Here is a 14,087-nt window from a genome sequence, read left to right on the forward strand (position 1 = left end):
TGAGCCACTGGGGCACCCCTTCTTTCTTTATTCTTAGTGGTATGTATACATCAGCAGCAAATCAAATTAGAGAAAATACAGTAAACAGCTTTTCAGAAACTTCCACCTATTTATTCTTAACACTCTCACTGCTTGTAGCTAAGTTTCTGAAATATATAAAAGTCAAATGAAGAGACCACAGAATTTTAAAAATACAAACTGGGTTTTCTCACAGTTATGTTCCCAAATATGTAATTTTGGACAAATTGCTTAGTGTCAGTGTGACTCTAGGTTTTTAATTTGTTTTCCTAGGAAATGAGCATGGCATATTGAATTCAGTAGATGCTTCATAAACACTTATCAAATTTAATTAACATTCATCTCATTTCTTCATCTATGAAAAAGGAAATTAAACTAGTTTAATATAGATAATATATTAACAAATATTTGTATTATTATTGTAGAACAATTTGTTATAGTCACTTAATCTCCATAATGCTATGGTTTTAGAGAGCTGGAAATTAACTCTAAACACCTAAATGCATTTAAGCATTTTAGTCTTTTTATTTTGTGCAATCTTAATCTTACAAAAAATGGTAACTCTACAGACTAAAGAACTTAGCCCTCAGCCAATTCAATTAGTCATTAAATCCGATTTCATGGACATGCCATTTAATTGACGCACACTTTATTAATGTTTGTCTTCAACATCTGAGTTTAAGAAAAATTTCAGGGATGCCTGGGTGGCTCAATTGGTTAAGTGTCTGCCTTCAGCTCAGGTCATGATCCCAGGGTCCTGGATTGAGTCCCACATAGGGCTCCTTGCTCATGGGGGAGCCTGCGTCTCCCTCTGCCTGCCGCTCCCCCTGCTTGTGTGCTCTCTCTCTCTCTCTGACAAATAAAAAAATAAAATAAATTTAAAAAGAATAATGAAGGGCGCCTGGGTGGCTCAGTCATTAAGCGTCTGCCTTCGGCTCAGGTCATGATCCCAGGGTCCTGGGATCGAGTCCCACATCGGGCTCCCTGCTCGGCAGGAAGCCTGCTTCTCCCTCTCCCACTCCCCCAGCTTGTGTTCCTGCTCTCGCTATCTCTCTGTCAAATAAATAAATAAAAATCTTAAAAAAAAAAAAAATGAAGTGTTTTTAAAAAAAAGAAAAATTTCAAAAAGGTTATTCACACCAACTTGTTAACTTTCACTTTTCATCTTCTTTGACAAGATATCTATCTCTCTTCTAAGTTACAAGTTCTTCAAAAATCTCTTCTCCCAAACATTCACCAGCCTAATACATTTTTTTAATATTTTATCTTTAGTAGACTCCATGCCCAAGGTGGGGCTCGCACTCACCACCCCGAGACCAAGTGTCACATGCTCTACTGACTGAGCCAGTGAGGTGTCCCCCCAAACATTCACCAGTCTAAATAAGAACATCCTGGAACAATGTATAAGAGTCATAAGAAAAAAAAAAAAGATTCATTAAGAGATTCTTTGCATTAGCATTCTTTTTAAAACATGCAAAAACTTCACCATGTGTACTATACAAAAGAAAAGCTAATTTTTGTAATATATCTGATTTATTTTTTAAAGAAATGTGATTATTAAGCCTCCAAGTAAAAGTCAGAAGGACATCTGAAAAATAACCCATGGACTTTGGAATCAGGCATACTTGGTCTTGAATCCCGGCTCTGTCATTCACTAATAGTTATCTCTTGTTTTTGTCTGCCCATTTTTTTCTTTAGGTAATTCTTCCCTATTCCACGTGGTCTATATATAATATATATAATAGAATCTTTAATCTGGGTTGCTTGTCTTTTTATTATTGAGATAGAAGAATTTTTTTTAAAGATTTTATTTATTTGATAGAGAGAGACAGTGAGAGAGGGAACACACGGAGGGGGAGTGGGAGAGGGAGAAGCAGGCTTCCTGCTGAGCAGTGAGCCCGATGTGGGGCTCGATCCCAGGGCCCTGGGATCATGACCTGAGCCGAAGGCAGACACTTAACGACTGAGCCACCCACGCATCCCTACTCCACATGATCTTGGTAAGACCTTCAAACCATAGTATCCCAAAAGCCCTGACCACAAGAGTGGATGTGTTACCAAAATAAGGCTAATCCTAGGTGGACAAATCTCATAATCCCCAAACATCCTCAATTCCAGCGGTTTTCACTTCAATTCTCTCTTCTTCGATATGCCTATAACATCTTGTGCCAAAAATTATGAAGGGTCTAATATCATACTTGCAATCTAACAAGTTAGCCTGCCAGTTTCATGGATGCTTGAAAAAGACACAAGACTCCTGGGTTGTACACAAAGGGCTTTACACTCACAGCAACAGCAGTAGCCAGAATGCCAGCAATTCCATGGGCTCCCCAAACCCCAATTCTGACAGGATGACTTGAAAAGGGCCAAATGACACTTGCACACATAATGGGTTGTGTTACAGAAGAAGAACCGTGGACTTAGGGAATCTAATTCTGAACAGTAAGCAAGCCTGCTGTCATTATCCCAGAAAGAGATACTATCTCTGTATTTTCCATGGCTGTAAGCAAATCTGCCCTTTGCTCTTAATGATGTTGCCTCCATTTTCCAAGGCTGTTCATTACATAAACAACTTCGAAAAGATAATCTGGAACAAAGGCAGTCAAGGCCTCTATTCACAAGATGTGTACAAATGTGAAAGACCCATGGAGATTTGTCTTGCAACAGCTGAAGCCAGAACAGTCCAGTGAAATACTGAACCACCATGATCTATACTTTCTCCATACCTTGCAGTTGATTCACACTCTTACTTGTTCTTGGACCTCACTCAGTCTTCCATGCCCTTGCTCCAACATTTTGTCCAAATCTATGTGACCCTGTTCCCTAGTTTCACTTACATCTATTATCCAACCTTGGATCTCGTGACCCACTACTTTAAACACTTGTGAAAACAACAAACTTGTTTCCTTTTCCTTATCTTTTTATCCAATCTACCTAGCACTATCTCCTTAGGAATCTGTCCAAACCTATTTTCTCTGCTTCATTATCCAGGTGACCAAGTTATTCACCTAAATGCGTCTTTCCTTGTTCCTCCCACAATAGGGGAAGACAGAGTATTCTTATTGTCCACTACTATATCTTAATATCACATATTCCTCCAGTTATTGCCCTATTTCTCTCCTCTTCTTGACATCCAAGATTCTTTAAGAGTTAAATACTCTCATGATTTACATTTCCTCATACCTACTTTATTCATTTACCAACTTCAATTAGCTTCTCCTCTGACCATTACACTGAGACGCCTTCTCAACAAATTCTTCAGCACTAAATCCAAAGGACATATATTGTTTGTGCCTTATATTAGTTGATCTTTCATATGCAATCTAAATGCTGAGCACTAACTTTCTTGAAATACACACTTCTCCTTAATTCCAAAACATACCAGGTCTCTTCTAACTTTCCTCCTGTATCTATGGCTACTTCTGATTTCCTCTGTAGAATCTTCCCTTCCCTATTACTGATGAAGAAAGTGAGAAAGGGAGAGAAGCTCTAATTTACAGTAGAGTGCCCATTAATGGATGTAGAATGAATTATGGGAAATCACCTTTTGTCAAACACTATTTTAGGTAGAATCATCAATGGATGCTAAAACTTGTGGGTGAAAATTTAATGGGAAACAGGGTATCCGCCCAATTCTCAGGGTGTGGTAGCCAGCCTCCAAGAGTTTCCCATGATCTTTGCCCCTAGGTAGTATCCAACGACACCGAACAGGTTGCTCTGTGTAACTAATAGAATACTGCAAAAATGAGTGTCTTAAGTGGTTAAAATGGCAAATAATATTTTATATATGTTTTACCACAAAAAAAAAATGTTTTTTAAAAAAGGCATTCAACAAGGAAAAAAGACAATGTGTAACATCAGGGCTAATCACAAAAAAAGCTGCAGCTTCCACCTTGCTCTCTATCTTAGATCACTCACCCTGGGGAAAGCTACTGCCAGGTCATAAGGACACTTATGCAGCCAGAAAATGAGGTTCTTGCTCAGCCAGCAAAAACATGCTAGCCATGTGAATAAGCCATCATGGAAGCATATCCTCCAGTCTGAATCAAGCCTTCAAATGACTATATTCCTGCCAAAATTTTTACTATAATCGGATGAGAGACCTTGAGCTAGAAATACCCTAAGTCCAAATTCCAGACCCACAGAAACTGAGACAATAAATGTTTATTATAATTAAGCCACTAAGTTTTAGGGAAATTTGTTGTGCTGCAATAGGTAAGTGATTCAGAATTTGTTACAAGGAATGGGATGCTACTAAAACAAAAAACCTAAAACTGTGGAAGTTGCATGGAAATAAGCAATGGACAAAAGCTAGAAGGACTTTCAGACTATGAGTGAAAACCTAATGAATACTGAAGAGATGTTACTAGAAACCTTACGGCCTTCCATGTGGCTGCTATCCAGGGCATAAAAGAAAGTGAGAGAAATTTAATTGAAAATTAGAGGGAAAGGGGTCCCTGTTATATAGAAGCTGGAAGTTTAGCTACATTGTTGCCTATGGTAACACAGAAAATAGAAAGTGTATTTAATGAATTGGATGACTTAACCAGGTAATTTTTTAGGTAGTATGTTGAAAGTGCAATCTAATTTTTTACTTAAAAAAAAAAATACAGGAGTATAAACTAAATTAGGAAAGGCTACTTGCTGGTTCTGAAAATTCATATACTCTACAAAAAGCAAACAATATAAAAGTAAGGAACGGTTTCCAGAAAAAGACAAAACCTAGGCCACTCTCAGAAAACCATTCCATGAAAAGGTTGAAGCAAGGCTGTGACTGTAAAATCCATTGTTAAGATGAAGGCAGGGGTGCCTGGGTGGCTCAGTCAGTTAAGCGTCTGACTCTTGATTTTATTCAGGTCATGATCTCAGGGTCCTGGGATCCAGCTCCACAGCAGGCTCCACACTCAGTGGGGAGTCAGCTTGAGATTCTTTCCCTCTGCTCCTCCCCCCACACACGCATGCATGCATGCTCTCTCTCTCGAATAAGTAAATGACTCGTTAAAAAAAAAAACAAGGCAATGCCTCCAAGAACCTAAAACAGGGCTTCAGAGACGTCAAGGTCATGAAAGACAAAGAATGAGGAAATACTCCAGAATGAACAGACTGAAAAAACTAAAGAGACATGAAAACTAAATGCAGTGTGTGATCCTGGATTGGATTCTGGACCAGAAAAAAAGTTTCCCTCTTCAGTATGGATGATATTAGTGGGTGAAATTTGAATAGGACCTGCAGATTACCTAACAGCTCTATGAAAAATGTTAATTTACTAATTTTGATCAGTGTACTGTAATCAAGTAGGAAATTCCATTTTTTATTAAAACTACACATTAAAGTAGTACACTCAGGCTAAAGGGATATTGTATTTCTAATTTATTCTGTAGTAAATCAGAAAAAGATTATAGAGAGAATGAGAAAGCAGGACAGCAAAGAGGGGAGTGGAGAGAGGACAAGCTTAAAATGTCAATATTTTGAAAATCTGGGTGAGTGATACAGAGAAATAATGTGTAATATTTCTCTACTTCTCTCAAAGTCTAAAATTATTGCAAAATCAAAAGTTAAAAAAAATTTTAATCTTTCTGGCTGGCTGCCCAACACCTCAGAATGAAGAATCAAACTGGCATCACTTATAAAATTCCCCAGGAACTGGCCCCTTCTTAATGAAGTAGTCTCCTGTCACTCTTCAGCCCTACCAAACTCACATCCCAGGCATTCTAAACTGAAAGCCCTGCCCTCTCTTAACTCTCTGCACATGCAGAGAAGCTTAAAGCTTTAACTTAAGTGGAAGATTTCCAAAAGGAAAAAGTACACAAAAAAGGGAAGGGGATGACAGGTAACTCTCAATGCTGAAAAGTTTTAAAAAGATACCTAAAGAAGTAATGACAACCCTGAAATGAGAGTTTTATTCCTCTGAGGGCCACAGAAGTAGCCCAGTTCTTTTTTTTTTTTTTTTTTTTGAAGATTTTCTTTATTTGATAGAGAGAGAGAGCACAAGCAAGGGGAGCAGCAGAGGGAGAGGGAGAAGCAGGCTTCCCACTGAGCAAGGAGCCCAATGCAGGACTCCATCCCAGGACCCCGGGATCATGACCTGAACCTAAGGCAGATGCTTAACATACTGAGCCACCCAGTCAGCCCAGCCCAGTTCTCTTCAAAAAAATTAGTAGTCCTAAAGGAAAGGAAGTCCAGTCAATCCCTGAGGCTCACAAAACACTAACTGAAAAACCTACCTCCCACAAACACCCACCCAACATAGGCTAACAGTATTTACGTTAGCAATACCCACTTGGAAATTCATGCATTTCCACATGATACTGTCACTAATGGTGACTCTGTTGTAAAGTATTAGAAGTATAGAACTATACTTTTAATACATTATGAATTAGTTTAACATTAATGAGTGGGGAGAGGGTGTGTCTGAAGATCAACTGAACTGGTACAAGATTATCTCAATGTAATAAATAACCACTGATTTCTAAATAAAGACCTACAAATTAGGCTTCAGAAAAAAATCCTTTCTGAAGTTCAGAACATCCCAATACAACCACATATTGCCATGTCTGATACATCTCTGCATTTCCTAACCCTAGCCCACATCTCACTCTGTGGCAGTGTTTCTGTAACACAAAAATACTAGGCTTAAAAGAAAATTCTAGGGGCGCCTGGGTGGCTCAGTCGGTTAAGCGTCTGCCTTCGGCTCAGGTCACGATCCCAGGGTCCTGGGATCGAGCCCCGCATGGGGCTCCCTGCCCAGCAGGAAGCCTGCTTCTCCCTCTCCCACCCTCCCTGCTTGTGTTCCCTCTCTCGCTGTGTCTCTCTCTGTGAAATAAACAAAATCTTAAAAAAAAAAAAAATTCTATTTTACAAGGAACATTCATCATCTTAGAAGATATTCTTCTTAAACAATACCTAATGATTCTGTTTAATGAATGAAATTATACCCCTCCTCTACATAGCTTCAATTCATTTCAAACACGTACTTTGATTCCTTTAAAAAAATATATATGCCAATTTTTCAATTTTTATGGAAACTGTCCTTTATTCAAAGTCGTATCTCACTATTAAATCTTCCTCTCTCCTTGTTGGGATTTCATAGTTAATATCTAACCAGTATTAATATACCTTGGGTCACACAGAAATTCTCTGAGAAGCAAAAACTATGTATTTTTTAATTTTCTCATAGTTATATAAAAAGTTAACTTATAAATCATTTATTTCACTTTTAAATAAGTTATTTGGATAGCACAATATTTAGTAGAAATATTCTTTATCACCACTTACTTATAATACAAGATATTTCAAAATATTTTAAAATATGTGCCAGTATGAAGGAGATAAAAAAAATTCAAAGGGAGAGTGACTCCAACGTATCTTATGAACAATACCACCAAAATTTAGCTCGCAATATATAGTATTTTAAAATACTAAAGTCTGAATGGATTGTGTTATGCTTCAATGCAACATTTTATAATATGGTAAGCATATCTGAGACAAACCTACTAGGTGTTAAAATCTTAAAAGAGGTAGGGCGCCTGGGTGGCTCAGTTGGTTAAGCGACTGCCTTCGGCTCAGGTCATGATCCTGGAGTTCCAGGATCGAGTCCCGCATCGGGTTCCCTGCTCAGCGGGGAGTCTGCTTCTCCCTCTGACCCTCTCCCCTCTCATGTGCTCTCTCTCTCTCTCTCTCATTCTCTCTCTCAAATAAATAAATAAAACCTTTAAAAAAAAAAAATCTTAAAAGAGGTAAAGAGGGATGGGGAGTACGATAGTGTATCATACCAGATCTTTTCAGCTATATTATCACTTACTTAACATCATAACATAATTAAAGTCCCTTCCCAAATATTCCCAAGGCAAGCGAACAAGTCTAACAATAATAAATTCATACTATGTTTACCTCACAGCCTTTATAAATAAGAAAAACTGTTACAAAATAAAATGTACAAATGGATTTTAAGTTTGACAACAAAATCAAATTATACTAAACTTATATACGCCAAAAGTAAAATGCAAATAGTATTTACATACTAATGAAAATACCAACTGCTAAAATTTATAGCTAACCAGGTTTGACTAAACACAATGTTTTTATCTAGTATTCAACAACTGCAAAAAACTCCTAAAATGAAAAATCTCATTCCTAGAGCAAAAAAAAAAAAAAAAAGATCAATAAATATAATCAATAGCACTATATTTATTAAACACTATATGACATTTAATAATTGTCCATTAAAAATATCATGACAGGGCATATATTAAGATAAATATGATCATACCATGAACACTTCTTTAAACAAGATAATGCTCATGAAATGACTGAAGAGAAGAATTTCATCAGGAAGACTTTCTCCTCACAATTTATAATGAGTCCTACCTGTATCCCTCATTCGTGGATTCAAAGGGTTACATAAAATCTCACAGTGTTTCTTAGTAAAACTGCTAATTAAACCCAATCTGCCATTTTCCCTTCAGCAATCCAAACAACAAAAGACAGCAAGGTAGAACCCTATAATTGTCACTATCACAAAACCACCCCATTAAAGAAGATGAATATGTATACTTGCTGCCTAAAGATTTAGAAAACACATATATAAACCTAACAAATGCTCTAAAGGTGAATATAAAGTTATAATTATTATTTCGCTCACAACTGGAAATTTAATTTCAAAATTAAAAATTTAAGCTTTTAAAATGTTTACCATGAAAAAAGGCACAGATATTCAAACCGAATCTATTCCCAAACTCTAAGTATTTACAAACATGAAAACGTTCCAAACTATTTTATACCAACTGTTTAAGAGTAATGTTATTTTCTAACTGAAAAGTCTTTTTTTTTTTTTTTTAAGATTTTATTTATTTATTTGACAGAGAGAGACACAGCGAGAGAGGGAATACAAGCAGGGGGAATGGGAGAGGGAGAAGCAGGCTTCCCACGGAGCAGGGAGCCCAATGTGGGGCTCGATCCCAGGACCCTGGGATCACGACCTGAGCCGAAGGCAGACGCCTAACGACTGAGCCACCCAGGCGCCCTGAAAAGTCTTTTTTATCCTCACTTTGTTAAAAACAATTCACAGTAGTAGCCTTTTCCTATGTTGACAATTATGTCCTATGAATGATACTACAGTACTTATTATTAGTTCACTAAAAAATTACTCATATCCTTTAAAATAGCAGAAAACAGTAAGTCAGAAGACAGATTAGTTATCAGGCAAGCTTTTAGGGCTTTATTATTAGCACCACTGGGGGGAAAAACAGTCAAGAATATACAGAATTTCAAAACTGTTCCATTATAAAGTGAAAAAGCTGATGAGATTTTTACTTACATGTGAAATAATCAGTTAATAATATAAAGCCACAAACTATTACTGCTGAAGTCACCTAAAGATTTCACAAGATGACCACAGCAACAACACATGCAAGAAATCTCTCTCATGCTTTCAATTTGTATTTCAAATTTTCAGCTGAAGTAGGTTCTGCCATACAAACATATTCACAAATATGGCATTATTTTAAACCTATTCTTTGACTTTATACTCTCAGTCAAAAATTTTCAGTATTTCAATGTCTCCATCCAGCTATCAAGAACTTAATTTTATCTAAAAAAGGGAAAAAAATCTATTAAGTAGATGTGCTACATATATAGCAACAACAAATCCACTTACTTTTTTCTCTTTCTCATGATGTTTATCCTGAGAGTGAGAGGAAGAATCACTTAAACTTTGATCATATGACCTATTAGATCCCCGTTTGCTCTTTTTCTAAAAAAGAAAATATATATACATAGATGTATATGTATATAAAAAATTTTAAATAATCTTTTTGTTAGGCTTAACCAATTCAAGTGTGTAGTATTTAAAAATGTCTACTGAAGTAAAAAAAAATTCCCACTATTTCAAACTATATAATCCAGTTTAGACACCATTCATATATATTGTCTATTACATTCATTATAAAAGAAAATCTAAACCTAAATTGAACATTAATGCCATATTTTTGTACATTTATTAAAATGTGTGAAAATAGACTATAATTTCAAATAAGCAGTAGCTTATCTGTTACAAAACCACCTCTTGAAGAAATCAACTATAATTTTCAATGTCTTCTTTAAAAAAGAAAAGGAGTTTCAACCAAAATAGAGAATGCCATACTGAGGAAGGATGCCAAGACTAGAAGAAAAGAAAATATTTGAAGAGTTACTTTTTGCCACACTAGGAAAAGCAAGAAGCCTTTTAATCTCGTATTTTCAGTATTAAGGCATGGTTTTCTAAAAATTTGTCTCTGCAGTTCATTAAGAAAAAAAATTAAAGGAAATGTCAGCATTAGACCCATGCATTTTTCAAAGCATTACTAAAAGTACTGCACATTTCTATTTAAAATACTTAAACAATTTCATAATAAAGTATGACAGCAAGAGTTATTTGAGGTGTTTAAAACTTAGTGGTACCATAACTAGTTTAAATTAGATAAAAATGACAATGAAAGGTATTCAAATTACATGCAAATGTAGAGGTTATACAATCTTACTAAATTATTAAAGACTTCTCCTCTCCTCTCTAGCAAATGGGATAACAACATGTCAATAATTAGCAATGAGAAAATCCTGTTTACACAAACTCAAAATCCATCTTCATTATTTCTAGATTTTTTTCTACATCATCTTCTATTTAGAAAATTAAGATTCCAATACGCTTTTCACATCTCGGAAGCAAAATTTTCAATTTTACTATCTCAAAATTTCTCTTAAAGCACTTCAATATTCTTTGTCAGCCCTTAAAATAAAAGTCTTCAATATCAAACAACATATTTACATAACCTTAAGTATTTTAATATGCATGAACCAGAATAGTCATGAGCTGATTTCATGAGAAAGGGGCCCCTAATGATACTGTTTCTTTAAAAGAAAGGAAGAAAAAAATAGTCGCACTCACAGGGGAAAGGTATTAAGAAAAAAAAAAAAGACACTAAAAAAAAACAAAGAAGACTTACACTTTCAGTGTATACATCTAACTGTTATCAGTAAAGACTAAAAAAATAGACACTTAGGACATTAAATATTGATCCTTCAAAGGAACACGGACACAATATATGTTAACAGCTAATCAAATTTTACCAACTCAAACATCCACGTGACTGTAACAGTAAAGATTGGCAAAATCTAAAATATTCCCAAAGTTGTATTTAAATATATTTTTCTCAATATAGTCAACTAAGAAGTTACAAAACAGCTTTTAGTTTTACTATCTCCTAGTAAATAAAAATGAAAATAAAGAGTAATTAGCAAAAAGATGAGAAACAAGTGATAGAAAATCACAAAATGTATAATCATTTCAAAAAATGAATTTAAATGAAAATAGTGTTAGATTATAAAGTACTAATGTGCTTCTTCTACTAATGTATCCTATTTACTATTAATAGAAATTAAATCTTTAAAATTTACTCGATCTTTTAATTCCTAGTAAAGAACATTCGAAGCAAACGATCCCATGCAAAAATCAAGAGAAAGGGAATAGCTATTATGCCTTTATTATAAAAGAGTCAACTCTGTTGTTAAAACTATCTGTTATCATTTTAATGTTAAATTCAAGATAAATTCTTACCAGCTTACTAAAATGGTATTTACAGTAGCCACAGTATTGGACATTATCTGCACCATTACCTTCTTCTTCACAAAGTAGTCCAGCAAACTGAGCACTGAAAATAAAAGCCAAAAAATATATATACGATACATATACACACATACTAAACTTCAAACTACAGTATATATAAATTAAAATCACTTCCAAGCAGGGCGCCTGGGTGGCTCAGTCGGTTAAGCGACTGCCTTCGGCTCAGGTCATGATCCTGGAGTCCCGGGATCGAGTCCCCACATCAGGCTCCCTGCTCTGCGGGGAGCCTGCTTCTCCCTCTCCCCCTTCCCCTGCTTGTGTTCCCTCTCTCACTGTGTCTCTCTCTGTCAAATAAATAAATAAAATCTTTAAAAAAAAAAAAAAATCACTTCCAAGCATGTAAGATTTGTAATTAAACCTTAACATCTCCTAAGAGAAAAGGGGAAAATGAAAGGCTTTATTCTTAATGTGACCAAGTACATTTCACCTCAACCTCTGATTGGTATTTTCTAAAGTTGTATTTGTAGTTTATAATAAACTTTTGGTCCATCCATCTCTAATAAGGATGAAGACTTATAAATGTTTTATGTTACCAAATAGACATTAAATTGCTTTAAGATACCCCTCACCCCATAATTAACATTTCATTTTACTTCTTCAATCTGTATCACAGGTACAAATAGTAAGGCCACTCCTCTAAAAGGGTGAAATGACTTGTGATGGGATGTGCCCATAGATGCAGATTACATTCTGTTACAAGGAAAATGCTTCTGTGTTTTCCAGTCAAAACCAATGGAAGAAAGAGAATTAAAACCTAAAGTTATGATATTCATTTTTTCAAAAAAACACAAAGCGCTGAAGTTTACGATCATCATCTTGTCAATCTGTCATCAGCACAACTGCCACTTTTAACATTTCAAAATTACAATAGTATTAGTATATATCTGTACCCAAAAAAGAACTTTCATCTTTGAAAAATTAAGTTATTAACAGAATTTATAAAACCAAAAATCTTTTCCATTCCCCAAAAGTAATCTAAAATGGACTTCTTAAATCCATACACCAAAAGCTCAGGAAATAAAGCATATGCCTATACTAGCTGCTAGATACAGACTATTTCTTAAAAGTGACAAGTACATGGATTATCCCCAAACTCTAATTTTGAACTGTTGTCTATTATGCTGAATATTTTATTTTAGGATAATCTTTGTCCTTGAGATTTTATGCCAAGGAAAGTATCTAAGTAACTTTTTAGGAAGCAGCCACTATTGTACTGTGAATATGATGGTGATTGCTTTTTCCCCTCTTCAAACACAAAGTAAAGAAAAACAATCATTCATTAAATCCTTATTAATACTTCAGGCACTACACTAAGTTTACCTACATCAGCTCTTCCAGTCCTAACAACAAACCAAAGGTTAGGTAACCAACACCAATATTTTAAACAAAGTGCAACTAAATAAAACATGAGAACCAGAGTTCACCTATTCAAAATTCACTCTGATAAATTCAATTATTAGAATCATCTTTGTTATAAATAAGAAAATCTAAACATAGAAACTATCCCAATAAAATTTACTGTAAATATTTGGATACCTAAACCTTTAACTTACAAGGTATTCCTTTGTACAAAGTACAAGAATTTCAGTTCTATACAATGATAGAAAGATACTTACCATGTCACATGGAAAGCCTGTCGACATCCATGTTTATTACAGGTCATGCAAGCACCAGTGGCTGCTTTGCTTTCTCTTCCTTGTTCATCACAAATGTAGCAAGTCTTAGTATAGAGAAAATAAACAAAATGAAGCAAAAACCTTAAAGTGCTTTACAGAAATGAATTTTACAATTATCTTCAGAAGTCAAGATTGGGTTTACTATCTAACCTGCTTTACTTCAAAACATGAATTCATTTTTTCTGACAGTAATCTAATTTTTACAAACATGAAAACATAAACAACAAGGACATGAAAAGAGTCCCAGCAGGATCTCACAAAAGCCCAGTCTTCCTTAGGCTCAAACACCCTACACGATAGGAAGAATATTCACAGGCCCTGAGGTCAGCGGCCAGGACACAGCCTACGATACCTTGGTCTTAAAACTTCCTCACCAATATTCAACTGACTTGTAACAAGAGTGTAAAAAGAGGTCTGTCTTTCGTTTCTGCTGTAAGTAAGTATACCTAAGGGAGTTTAACACAGAGAGCTGGGACCTAAGAGATGAAGGATGGTCCTATGTGAGTGAGCAAAATTTAGGCCATTTCAGCTGTTCACAGGAATCCCACATGGGCTGTCATTCAGCCTGCCAACCTGACATACTGAGCCTGAGAGGAAGACACTTTAGCTAAGGAGGTCAGATGTGTCTCCAGGAGGAATTGGCCAGTGAACACTCCCAGCAACTTTCACTGACATCTAGTCCTTTTCCCAGGTAAAAATAGCTGATAAACAGTACCACTTTTTCATTAAAGACT

At 35.5% G+C, this 14,087-nt stretch overlaps 1 protein-coding gene across 9 annotated transcripts in view; it reads right to left on the bottom strand.

Moving 5' to 3' along the window:
* MLLT10 (MLLT10 histone lysine methyltransferase DOT1L cofactor) overlaps positions 1 to 14,087 on the bottom strand; it is a 220,058-nt gene that overhangs the window by 111,536 nt on the left and 94,435 nt on the right. For all 9 annotated transcript variants that reach the window (XM_035021504.1, XM_035021503.1, XM_035021508.1 and 6 more), the window contains 2 exons: positions 13,294 to 13,397; positions 11,609 to 11,702 (listed from right to left, as the gene is read on the bottom strand). In XM_035021504.1, the coding sequence (XP_034877395.1) occupies positions 11,609 to 11,702; positions 13,294 to 13,397 (198 nt within the window). The remainder of the gene's footprint in view (positions 1 to 11,608; positions 11,703 to 13,293; positions 13,398 to 14,087) is intronic.

Source organism: Mirounga leonina, unplaced genomic scaffold (assembly GCF_011800145.1).
Source record: "Mirounga leonina isolate KUSES-001 unplaced genomic scaffold, KU_Mleo_1.0 Mir_175, whole genome shotgun sequence".
Taxonomy (NCBI): Eukaryota; Metazoa; Chordata; class Mammalia; order Carnivora; family Phocidae; genus Mirounga; species Mirounga leonina.